This window comes from Odocoileus virginianus, chromosome 18, assembly GCF_023699985.2.
Source record: "Odocoileus virginianus isolate 20LAN1187 ecotype Illinois chromosome 18, Ovbor_1.2, whole genome shotgun sequence".
In the NCBI taxonomy this organism is placed as follows: Eukaryota; Metazoa; Chordata; class Mammalia; order Artiodactyla; family Cervidae; genus Odocoileus; species Odocoileus virginianus.
The window spans coordinates 17586492-17599935 of record NC_069691.1 but is presented as its reverse complement, the minus strand read 5'-3'; the positions used below and the strand labels follow the sequence as shown (position 1 = coordinate 17599935).

The window sequence follows — 13444 nt, the reverse complement described above, 5'->3', positions numbered from 1 at the left end:
GTGAGTTTACAAAGCTCCCAGGAAGAAAATATCTAAGTAGACTATTTTAATTGCTGTTAGTGTCAAGCAAAGTTTATGATATATTAGACAGTATTGGATAAGTATCTTTATCCACATTTAAAACTTATTTTATGGGGTGGAAAAACATGTGCTTTCCCCCTAAGATCAAAGAGTCCTCTGTTAGCACAGTGTGCAGTATTTCTGAGTGTTACTGCTGCCCCACTTCTCCCCTGCCTGATCCAAACTTTTGCAAGGAGTGGTCTCCACCAGCTTCCTCCATTTCCTCTGCACTGACTCCCTCCCTAACCTGTGAAGTTTGACTTCCTTCCCCACAACTACACTAAAACTGCTGTCTCAGAGGTTCACACTGACCACCGTCATGGCAAATTTGATGGCTTTCTTTGTCCTCCTAATTTGGCATCTGACCTGTTTAACTGCCTTATTAACTCCCTTTTCTAATACCAACCCAGACTGCCACATCTTGGCCAAATCCTCCTCTCTGTACATCTCTTCCCTTACACTAACTTGCAGTGATTCCCTAGGCCCACTTCTTTCCTCTTCCCACTCTACTTTCCTACTTAGAAAATGTGCCCATTCTCCATTCTCATCCTCACCTCACTGATGACTTTCTAAACAATAGTTTCCATCCTGACCTATCATTCAAGCCTTAAGCTTCAATCTCAAGCCACTCGTTAGAAATTTTCTGTATCTTATGCTCATCTGTATTAGTTAGGGTAGGTTTGGTTTTGCTGTGATAACAAATAATCCACATCTTCTTAGAGGCTTATAAAAACAAGGACTTTCAGACAGCCTCTGTGGCTCTGCTGTTCCTACTCCAGGACATGGTAAAGAATCCGCCGGCCAATGAAGGAGACTTAACAGACGTGGGTTTAAGCCCTGGGTCAGGAAGATCCCCTGGAGTAGGAAATGGCAACCCACTCCAGTATTCTGGCCTGGAATACTGCATGGACAGAGGAGCCTGGAGGGACACAGCCCCTGGAGCAGCAAAAAGTTGGACATGACTGAGCACACACACACCTATACCTACCGGGACGCAACCCGAGAGATCAGCCTCTGTCTAGATCACTGCTGGTTATACAGAACAGGAAGAGGTGTTACAACAAAGGGCTGGCCAGCTCTGAAAGCCCACCTCAAAGTGATCACATCAAATTCTATAAGGTGGAAAGGGAAATCCTCTGACAGCCAGAGAGAGCAAATACATAGAAATCTGAAATCTACTATAGCCTGTTAAACAAAAACTCTACAAGAGAAGTACAAAGTCATCCTCCTAACACTACCTGAAATTTCTAATTTTTGTAATTTCTCATTGGCATCATCTGTATCCAATTTTCCTAGCATATAAATCTAGGTGTTGTTATTTCTTTTACAAAATTTACCTTTCCCAATTACAAAAACACTCTTTGAAGAAAACTTGTAAAATACATATATATATATATATATATATATATACACATATATACACACACACACACACACACACGTGTCACATACAAGGAAACAAAAATCATTAATAATCCTAACACCCAGGTATTCAACACGTATCACAAGTTGGCACATGTCCTGTTCACATCCCTATCACATGTATCAATCTGTTTAATCTCTATAGGGAGATATACACATTTTACCATAAAAATGATATCACACATTACACATTTAGTTTTGTGACTATCAAAAAATTTATCAACATAACTCTAATGTCTTCTTCCTCACAACCACCACCCCCATTATTTTAAAATAGCATCTACATGGCAATGACTTGCAAATTTAAATATCCAGCGTTGACCTTTTCCCTGAACCTCAGATTCCTGAATAAAACTACCTAGTAGGTAATTTCAGTTGAATTTGTAATATGAATCTTCGACTTGGTATGTCCCCAACTAAACTCATGATTCAGCCTGAAAGCTTGTTCCTCATCCAGTCTTTTCACCTGTTAAAAGCATCAATATCCACACATAATGCCCCTCAGAGACACCTTGATTCATTTTTTTCTCTCACTGTCCTTCATGCCACATCTAATACATCAACTCAATCTCCAAAATACATCCCAGAGCTTACGGCTTCTCTCCCTCTCTATTTTCAGCTCCCCAGTCCTGCCACCATCCCCTTTCCCGGGGCCTGTACTACCTCCTACCTGCTCTCCACTTCTCCATGGGGAGCCAAAGTGACCTTCCAAACACAGAGGTCAATCACAATGTGCCTCTGTTCCCAAAACCCTCCCATCACACTTGGAATAACATTTAAACATCTCCCTTGGCTCCTAAGGGCTTTTTACGATTTTGTTTCTGCCTACTTTTCTCTTCATTTCTCCCACTCTCCCCTCCGCCCCACCCACCACTCACTTATCCATACACACTGGCTCTCTTTTCTCCCAACACATGAGCCCTACTTTTGCCCTGGGTGTGGCATTTGCTAACTCCCCTGCCTGGTCCAGGCCCGTAGGTCATCTCCTCAGGGATGCCTTTCTTGACCATTCTAAGGTACCCATACGCCGGACATAGCCCTTTTACATTCTCTGCATAGCACCTGTTTTATCTGATATTTCCTGGTTAATTTGTTTATTATCTTCCCATTGTAAAATGACTTCTTTCAGACAAGAACCTTGTCAGCTTATTCTCTGCTCTATTCTCACCTCTTAGAACACACACCTGCCAGATATAGTGTCAACTACAATCAATATTCATGAAATGAGCGAATGAATATTTAGTTGTTTGTCAAGTCCAGCTGATCACTCTTGAAGTATCTATAGACACAGACCCCTTTCTTTCCATGCTCATTCCCCCAGCCTACTCCCAGACATCACCTCCCATCAGAATGCCTGTGGCTGCCTCCTCTTCCCTCATGGAGCCCCTCTTACCCCTTCTTCTCACTCTACCAGTTTCAGCTGTCAATCCTGTCCTGCAGGGCCTGGCTGAAGCCTTACCTCCTAACCCTCAAGGACAGCCGCTCCTTCCTTCCTTTCTGACATTTGTCAACATTCCATTCCTGCCCTTAACCCTTACCTGGCCACACAATCAAGCTCCATCTCCAGTTTTCACTTATGTTAATCTGCTCATTCCAGCTGAATTCTGAAGGCAAAAACTTGTTGGGTTGGGGGTTTGAGGGGATTTGTCTCTCATAATGCCTAACAAAAAGTTCATATGAACTTTTTGTTCATATGTTCGAATAAGTTTGAATAAGTTCGAATGAAATTATTGGGTATGCAACAAGATACAACAAGCAAACTGGAGTCATAAACACACTATTATATATAAAATACTAATAGTAACTGACTGTATAACACAGGGAGCTCTACTCAATACTGTTTATGAGAGCATATGAGAATACTCAATAGTCTATGGGAAAAGAAAATAAAAAAGAGTGGATATATGTATGTGTATAACTGATTTTTCTGTTGTACAGCAGAAGCTAACAACATTGTAAATCAACTATACTCCAGTAAAAATTAATTTTAAAAAATAGGCAAGTTGAAGACCCCTTCTAAAGGGATGCTATGAGAACAGGTATCAAAGAGTGAAATACCAGCAGGTAAAGCAAACCAGACAGAAGGTCAACAGGAAGAGAACAGATGGCCAGCATTGCCCTGAAACAACATATATGTTAAGTAGCAGGATAAAGTGCATTTTTAGTGAACTTTCAACCCAAGGCTCTTCTCCTAGCATGAGGGAAAGAGGATGGTCATTCTGGTATAAATTATTGCATGAGGACTAGCACTCCTTGGGCAACTCTAATTTGCCTCTCTAACAACCAGGGCCTCAGGGTGGTTAAGTTCTTGGTGAGACTCCAACTTCTGCTGAGTGTTCAGAGTACACAGCACAGCACTGACCGTAGAGAACACAAACAGTGCCCTCCAAGAAGGAGTCTGCTCTGTCCTGAGAACTGCCCCTGTGAAGCCACAGGGCAAAGCAGAGACTTGGAGAAAAGCCTTTCTACTTCACGGACATTCTCAGCTTGTCTAAGTTGAAGTATGGGACAACAGAGAAGCTACATCTCCCTGATCAAATGGGAGAATCCAGCCCAACCATTCTATTTTACCAAGGCCCAACTGGGTTGGGAAGATCCCCTAGAGAAGGGAAAGGCTACCCACTCCAGTATTCTGGCCTGGAGAATTCCATGGACTGCATGTATCGTCCATGGGGTCACAAACAGTCAGAGACGACTGAGCAACTTTCAGTCACAAGTAGCCCCATAAACATTTTTGAGGAAATACCATACCTTCTTGCTAATCTTCATACCTTCCCTAACCAACTGTCCAGGCAATGAGAAGATTTCTTTATTCTGCGCTTTTAAAACCATGCAATTAAAAAGAAATATGTTGTCAACTCCATTGCTTATTTGAGGTCAAATGCAAATCATAGGTACATTCATCTAATAGAGAAAAAAAGGTTTTTGAAAAATTTCCTGGTCATTGCAGGAAATGAGTAATGTGACTGTAATGTAAGAGGTGATTGAAAAACATTACCAGAATGTATACATCTAAATAACTATTGTTCTTTATAAATTCACACAAAAAGTGCCATGTGATTTATTCAGATAGAGCTGTTTTCCTGAAATCACTTTTGGAAGTCCTCTTTGCAATAGCTTTCAGAGCCGCTTGAAGAGGAATCTAAAAACACGGTTCCATTTAACAAAGTCGAATATTATTTAACAGACTTGCTTAAATGCTAATGATTGTGGCTCATTCCAGAAACCACATAATATATTGTTTATCGACAAACAAACAAAAACACACGCACACACTAAATGTACAACTTGGTGATAATCCTGGCCTCTGAAGAAGGGAGAACAGAATTGGAGAACAGAATAACGGAGGACTTCAAATTTATCTGTAATGTTCTAGTTTTTCATTTAAAAATATCTAAAACAAAAAGAACCAAATGTTAACATTTGTTAACTGTGGTCAGTGGGCCCTTAGGTACTTGCTATATTATCATCTATATTGTCTTTATTTTTGAAACATTTCAAACAAGAAAAAAATAGATTCTCTGTCAAAGGGAAAAGATTTTATACCACTGAGTTTATTTTTTTAAAATAAATATGCTCCATTCTCTGAGCAGAGAGATTTGAAAAAGGATTTTCAAAAATGTTTTGGAGAATGCTAGTATCATTAGAATAAGTGGCACATCCCTAAAGAGGACCACTTTGAAGGCACAACACCCAGATGAAGGGTTAGAAGGCAAGGGACAGCTCCATCTTTTTCCAATCCATATTGTGAGTTAATGTTTTGTCCTTTGCCAGCAATATCATGACTTGCTTGCCTTTGTACTACCAGGGCCCAGCACAGCACTTGGAACATAGTGACCCTCAATAGCTGGAGTGAATAAATGAATGAATGAACTATCAAACTAACCAACCTAGGATTTACAAGCCTACTAATTTATCTGTGCATCAGAAAGTCAAGAGATAGGAGGAAGAAGAAGAAGGGGGTGATTATTTACAGTTCTGCATTTCTCAATCTACTTCCCGTTTAGCCTAATCTTCTATTTTTACATTTGGCTTCTCACAGGGAAACACAGTTAAAATTATCTCTTGTATAATGAGAATGATAGGAGAACTCCTGAAGCCTTCTGAGGTTTCTGAGCAGAGTGATACTAACATGTTGTGTAAACCCCAAATCCAGTCCCAGAGGAAGAGGAAACTCCCAAAGCATGAAAGAAGCCCATGTCTCTATACTGTGATCCAAGGGACAACATATCCAATTGAGCTATGTCAGGGGCTTCCCTTGTGGATCAGCTGGTAAAGAATCTGCCTGCAATTATGGGAGACCCGGGTTCAATCCCTGGGTTGGGAAGATCCCCTGGAGAAGGGAAAGGTTACCCACTCCAATATGTTTGTGAGGAACACAGATCTTGATTTTCTATTTGTTACTTCATTTAAGATCACTAGTTTAGGTAAAGGATGGGTAGACTGAATTAGATTGTCAAGCAAAGTAAAAGTAAATGAAAGTGTGGCCAACTAGAGTCTCAAAAAGAAGCAAGAAAGAACTAAGTTGCTAGAACACTCTACCTTTATAATTAATCCACCTATTTTCTGTTCAAAAAGAATCTCTCACAGAAAGTGAGAAAGACAGAGATTAAAGCCATTGATAGTTATACATAAGGCAAAGGAAAAGAAGAAATGCACAACTATTTTAATCCCTAAGGAATGACTTCGGAGATCATACAGGGATCTTGGAGAGAAACTGAACAGGAAAAGGTAAGACTCATTAAGGAGAAAGGGTCAAGATTTCTAATAAAGATTTAAAGGAACGATAAAACCAGGCAGGGGTGTGAGTGAGAGGAAATGAGAACTCGTAGGGCAAGTGGCAGGAGTGTAAAGAGGCACAATTGAACTGGGAAACAACACAGTCATGTGTATCAAAAGTCTGAAAAATATTTCTTTCCTTTGAGCAAGGAATCCCACTTCTAGAAATTTGAAGGAAGTATTTGCACTAACACATAAAGATGTATGCATAAAGCTATTCATCAAGCTATGTACATTATTGTAAAAACTTGGAAACCATCTTAAAACCCAATCATAGAGAATTAAATAAACCACTGCATACCTGATCAACACAATTTTACACAGCCTATGTAAATTATAATGTAGCCCTACAAGGATGAACATGGAGAGTTGTTCATATTTAAATTTAAAAATACAGCATAAAACAGGATGTGCAGTATGATCTTATTTTTGTAAAAATGGAAAGATGCATTGACACATCCAAATATTAACAGCTGTAACTAAAAGAAAATTTTGCTTGTTGTACTTTATTTTTAATGATGAACACAGATGAAATAGAACAAAGATAAAACACTCGTTCTACCATTGCCATTTCTGCTTTTCTAATCCTACCTTTGATATGAACACAGTGGGACATGATATAATGACCTTATACACTAGGCAAAGTTTACCAATTTATTTGATTTCACCACACCCTGTGGTGAAGATGCCTTCCTATATATTTTCAGAGATATCATTCTGTTTTTATTCTATGTACCCCAAACAGCAAAGTATACTGCTATAGTGCAAACTCTAGAAGCACAGGAACCACACATAACCAATATATAAACTCTTGTATTTTCCTGGAGCCTAGAGAACCTTTGTAGCTACTGACTGGTAACAAATTAGACTGAACATTTGTGGGAACAGGGACAGTACATTCCTGTTGCTTTAGCCACTTATTATTGACCAAAACAAGTATAAGCACCTGGTGTTCACCACTGAAAACAACTAAGCACTGTTTTATCTCAGCATTCTCCAGCAAGAACTCTGAGTATTGTTACATCCCTGCCTGTTAGGAGAAGGGAAGGTTGAGGTGTTTTTAACATCATCTCATTCCATCTCTAGCTCTGTGTGGAAAGTAGAAATGGGACACCTGGTTCCCTGAGCTCTCCCTCTCTTCCTAGGTAACCACATGATGTAATTATACTTTCTTTTCCATGCTGAAGTAATCATTGGCTCTATACATACATGTGAATTGTCAGAGCTCAAAAAAATCTAATTGAAAAGTTCACCCTGGCAGAAGGTTCTTTCAATTGTACTAGATACCTAAAGTTCACGTGGGGCTTTTCCAAGAATCTGAAAAAAAAAAACAAAACCAAAAAAACCGACAGTGATTCTGAATGTGAAAGACCAAAATTCTACGTGTAATTGCCCGAAAGCCTCTTCTCATGGTCTTCGGTCTAGAACACATCAGACAAATGCAGTAATTCCTGAAAGCATCCACACCCTGCTGTGCCATCACTAGTAAAAGAATAGCACTATTCGACTGCAAACATGCATTTAGACATAGGAATACATGTATTTTAATGCTTGCATCATTTTTACAGATAAAATTAGCAAACACTTCTCAGGAGCAATGCAATATCTTCTTCTGGTTCTGGTCTTTATGCCAAAAGTTACTCAGATTGTTCTTTTTTCATGTAAGTATAGTTGATTTACGATATCATATTAGTTTCAGGTGTATAGCATAGTGATTCAGTTATATATATATATACACACACATATATATATTCTTTTTCAGATTCTTTTCCATTGTAGGTTATTATGATGCTCAATAGAGTATAGTTCCTTGCACTATATGGTAGATCCTTGATGGTTATCTATTTTATATATAGTAGTGCATATATGTTAATCCCAACCTCCTAATTTAGCCCTCCTCCCTTTCCCTTTTGATAACCATAAATTTGTTTTCCATGTCTGTGGGTCTGTTTCATACATAAATTCATTTGTATCTTTTTTTTAGGATTGTTAGAATTATCTTTTAGGATAATTATAGGATTGTTCTTGAAAGCAATACGTCTTTTTGGATGTTTGGTTTTATCTTCCATAAAATCACTCTCTAATGATGCTTATCATACATCACATATTGTTCCTTTTCTATAATGATTAAATAAAATTATACAAAGTCCAGGCAATAATAGGCACATAGAAAGTAGTGAATAAATATTACTAATTTTATTATCATTTTAAAATAAAATTGAGATGACAGCATGGTAGATGGGGTTGAGAGGAGAGGATTCTGCAGCAAGGCTGTCTGCATCTGAATCCCAGCTCTGCTCTTAGCTGTTTGTGACTTTGAACAGTTTTCATTACTCCTTTGTACCCAGTTTCTCCATTTGTAAAATGGAGACAGTAATTGTTCTTACCTCACAGGGGTGAATGAGTCATGACATGTAGAGACTGCCATACAGTAACCATTATATAAGCATAAGCCATTATTATTTATCCTTTTCAATTGAATGTCCAAAGGACCATTAATGTTTTTTCTGCATTCTGCACTTCTTTTCTCTTTAAGGTCCTTTACTTTAATATTTGATCTAGTTCTGTATCTTCTGTGTTTGAAAGAATCTAAGATTTTGTTTAATGAATTTTCAGAAGAGTAATAATAATTTTTATGATACATAAAAGCCCTAAATGCTACTAAGAAAAAAAGGGTAGTTGATGAGACTTGGCACGCATACAAGAACTGTATCACAACACTGAATGCAAAAGTGCCTGAAATCCCCAATGCAAACATTATTATGAATTGCCTAATTCAGATCTAGTCTTTCTTTTGTGCACAGGAAGTCAGTGACAATTAAATTGAAATGAAGGCAAATATCTAACACTTATAAGAAACTGAATCTAAGCTCAGAAAAATTCAGTGGTGGATCTTTACTCTTGTATCTCCCTAAACTGTGGGTTCTAGAGAAATGTTCGACTGTTGTAAGACACACAACCACATCATACAATTATACTTCGTGCTCAAAAGGAAACAAAAAATGGCCTACGATGATTTCTAACACATGGAAATTTAGGCTTCATAAGAATATGAGAGAGGGCTTCCCCGGTGGCTCAGTGGTAAAGAATCCTCTCACCAATGCAGGAGACAGGAGTTCGATCCCTGTTCCGGGAAGATTCCATATGCCATGGAGCAATTAAGCCCATGCACCACAATTACTGAGCCCGTGGTCTAGAGCCTGAGAGCCACAACTACGGAGCCTATGTGCCCCAGCTATTGAAGCCAAGGCGCCCTAGAGCCCGGTGCTCCAACACAACAAGAGAAGGCATCACAATGAGAAGCCGGAGCACCGCAGCCGAGGTGCTGTGCCCCTGCTCGCTGCCACAACTAGAGAAAAGTCTGTGCAGTAATGAAGACCCAGCACAGCCAAAAATAAATATTAATTAATTTCGGAAAAAAAATATGAAAGAAAGAGTCAGGGCAATCACGGAGGAATAGGCACTAGCGGGCATTCCCAGGTTCTTCCTTTGCTTTGGCCCTGTCCCTAGACTGAGCAGCGCTGCTTGCAGGAAGTTACGGAATTTGGGAACAGTGGGGATCATTCCTTTCCTACTGTGAGCTAGTGTGCTCACTCTTTTTTGAGGCTGGTGTGGGCAGAACGAGCTCTTTACACATAAAAATTTTAATATATCAGATTTGAATATTTCCTTGATAGGAAACACATTGATTTTACCCCCACAAACATTGTTTAATGGCAGTTTGTATCATTCGGGGTAGAGAAGTGAAAAAATATGAACCCATGCTGAATGTACTGATGGCCATATTTCAACACTGCCTTACTTTCGTAAGTTGATCTATTTTAAAAAATAGTACATAGGCATGCAAGAGAAAATGTTTTCTTCTTCAACTTCAAAATTGCAGAACATCAAATTGTTGGTTTATTTACATATTAAACACTGATCAGAACAATTTGCAATGCTGCTACTGAAATGACGTCTTTTTAAAAATCAATTCCTTGTTTGCTTTTAAAGGAAATTCTTAAGAATTTCAAAATGGCACATGACCAGTTAACAATACTTTGGAGCACTTTGTAATGCTAGCTCTGCTTCTGCTGTCTGCATGGCCTTGAACAAATTACATGGCCTTGTGCAACTACATCTCCAAGCTTCATCTTCCTATTTTATACGAGACTTCAGGTGAGTCTTATAGGGTTTTTGTACGGATCTAATGATATAATAATGATATAATATAATATATAATATAATAATGATACAATCCGTTAAGCACATAACACAGTGTATGGGACATAGTAAATGAACAATAAGTGGTGCATTTTAATATTATGTTAACAATGCTAGGTATGTCTGTATTAATCCACAGCACTGAACATTAATTTCTGCCAAGCTCCTTAGCATAACTCTCTACCCAATATACGAAATGCTTCCAAAGGGAAAACTGAACCCCCGCAAACAGGAATATCCAATCCTTATTCTTGCCTGAGTATTAGAGAGCCTTTGATATTTTATTTGAGTGGGGCTCTTCTTGCACAGATCCATCACACATGCTGTTTCACAAGGCATGTCTGGCATTCTCAGCACAGAGATGAGAGCCATTTGAGAGAAAACATCCACCCGAAGGCAACTCCACCCTGCCACTGGCATCATCACACCTAGCCCAGGGGGAATCTCTCCACAGGAAGTTCTCCAGCTTCCACTTTCCTTCCTAACTTTCTTTCTTTTTTTTTTTTTTTTTGTTCTTTTTTATTTTTTCCCAATTATTTATATTAGTTGGAGGCTAATTACTTTACAATATTGTAGTGGTTTTTGCCATACATTGACATGAATCAGCCATGGATTTACATGTGTTACCCATCCTGAACTCCCCTCCCACCTCCCTCCCCATCCCATCCCTCTAACTTTCTTTCTTAAGATCTTAAAGATGGTGGCAATGGAGATTATGATGACAATGATAAAACTGATAGTAATGTGGATGAGGACAGCCAGCATTTATTTAACATTGATTCTGAGCCAGGCACTACAAGCACTTTGTATTTATTATTTCACTTAATCCTCTCAACAGTCACACAAGGAAGGTACTGGGAGTGTCCCCATTCCACAGACACAAACTCAAAGTGGAGAGAAGTTAAATATTAATAGCATGTCCAGTCTGAAACAGAGCTAACTGGCAAGCAGATCTTATTCCAGCCAGGGCCTTTACTCTTAACCCTCGGACTACACCAATCCCTCTGCTGCTTTAGAGACTGCCTGCGGAGATTAGCGCAGGTCCTACAGCTCTCCATTAACTGCACTCCCCTGACAGCAATCTTTCTGTCAGAGTGACACCACCTGACCTAAAATTCACAGAGCCAGAACAGGAGCAGCTAAAGCAAGTGGTACATGCATCGGGAACTTCAGTTTGACCCCCGTCAGCCCCTAAACGAATTGCGCCTCCAGCACGGCAACAGGCATGAAACCTAATGGAGAAAACCTGGCCACAAGGAAATCCCTGATATACTTCGTGACCTGTGACTACCTTTAATACAACATTAATACACAGTACACAATACTAATTAAACTAGCTTAAAGATGAAGAAATAGTAAGGTAAAAGAAATGGTTTGCTCACAGCTACACAACAGGTGGAAATAAAAGCCCAATAAAGCTCAACAAGCCCTCTGCAAGTCCTTACCGCCTTATTATTCCCGGCTTCTAATTCCTGGTCGTTCAAACCTCTTCAAAGTCTAGAAGCGCAAAAATGGAATGTGGAACCAGCCTCTCACAGGCTCGGCTCAAAGACTGACTAATCCTAGGCCCGTGAGGACTGTAAAATAATAAGTTGACCCTTCAGGATGAATTTCATATTATCTTTTAACCAGACAGTCTAGATTTCTCAGGGCACGACAAAAATGTCTTTAAACACTTGTCAGCAGTTTTCAGTGGAGGGGGAAAAACTGCAGTTAAAGCACCTCTGGTGAGAACTTTAAGCAGTAAATATGCTTACATTTAGTTTGTGCAATTTTTATTATGAATTGGATGGTGGATTAGATCTATGTCCTTACGTCTTTACTGGAGCCCTAGAAATGTAAAAATGTCAGCCACAGGCCATTCCTTTCTTGTTTATTTAAATGGAGAATTTTTTAAAAATCACTTTTTCCACTTCATGGCTCCTTTGGACCAGAGAATAAAAATAGCGATGTCGGTAGGAGCCAAACTTTTTTTTTCTGAAAAAATAAAACGAGAGGGGAAAGAGCCCTCCTCAGAATAACCCAAGTCTTGAAGCAGCTGCCTGAGCAAAACTCGCCTCATTTTACCCACTTCTCTAGCCCCTTCTCAGGGCAGCCTCAAAGGGAGGAGGCGGGCCAGCACTACTAACCCCGCGCCCTTCCCACTACCCCGCCCGGCCACCTGTCAACCCCGAGGGCGCGGGCGAGGCGGGGTTGGGGAGGTGGCTCCGGGAAGAGACGCTGGTGACCGAGGACTACCAGGAGGACTGAGCTCAGCTTTCGGGCCACTGCGCTCAGCGGCCCCACTGCAGCCGCCTGGGGGCTCCGGGCCCCACCGGGTCTCGGGGGCGCCGCCGGCTGACTCCCAGGGACCCCGCGGGCGTCGTCCTCAACCCCACCCCCACACCTCGGAGCAGCCGGGACGCCACGCTCCATCGCCCGCCGCTCTGCGGCAGCGAGTCCGCTGCGGGGCGCGTCTCACCTGTTGATCTTGAGCGCGAAAGCTCGGCGCTCTGCGCTCGGCAGCGTGGCCATGGCGCGCCGGCGGGTCGTAGGCCTCTAGGGTCGCGGGATGCGCACAGCGGGGCCCCGGCGCTCCGCAGAGCCGCTGCAGCGCATGCCGCGCTGGACGCGAGCCTCATCTGTCAGCCGCGGCTGGAAACTTCCGTATTTCTACCTTCAGCGCTGAAATCACCCTGGGGGAGGGCCCAACTTCAGAGCTGCGGCGGCCAGCCGGGCCACACGGCACCCGGCCTGGGACGCAGGGAGCGGCGCGCGGGGAGGGTGTGGGCCCACCGCGGAACTGCCCTCCGGATGCTCGCGCCACCGGCGCGCTCTTCCCCGGGGCCCAGACCTCAGGCAGAAAGGAGCGCAGGCGGATGACCCGGCGACCACTGAGCGAGGCCGGAAACTCCATCTGCCCGAAGCTGTGAGGCTGCCAGGGCCTGTGGGCAAGAGCTGAGAACCCGCGCCTTCCGCCCCGCAAAATTGGCGAGGTCGG

The 13444-nt window shown here is 41.4% G+C and overlaps 1 protein-coding gene across 2 annotated transcripts in view; it reads right to left on the bottom strand.

Moving 5' to 3' along the window:
• Positions 1 to 13172, bottom strand: part of DOCK8 (dedicator of cytokinesis 8) — a 221716-nt gene extending 208544 nt beyond the window's left edge. The window contains exon 1 of one of the 2 annotated variants that reach the window (XM_070480398.1): positions 12926 to 13172. Coding sequence is in view for 1 of the 2 variants with exons in the window: in XM_070480394.1 (XP_070336495.1) it covers positions 12926 to 12978 (53 nt within the window). In the remaining variant the exon portion in view is untranslated. The remainder of the gene's footprint in view (positions 1 to 12925) is intronic. The other variant, XM_070480394.1, reaches the window with a different exon arrangement.
• Between the last annotated feature and the right edge of the window lie 272 nt (positions 13173 to 13444).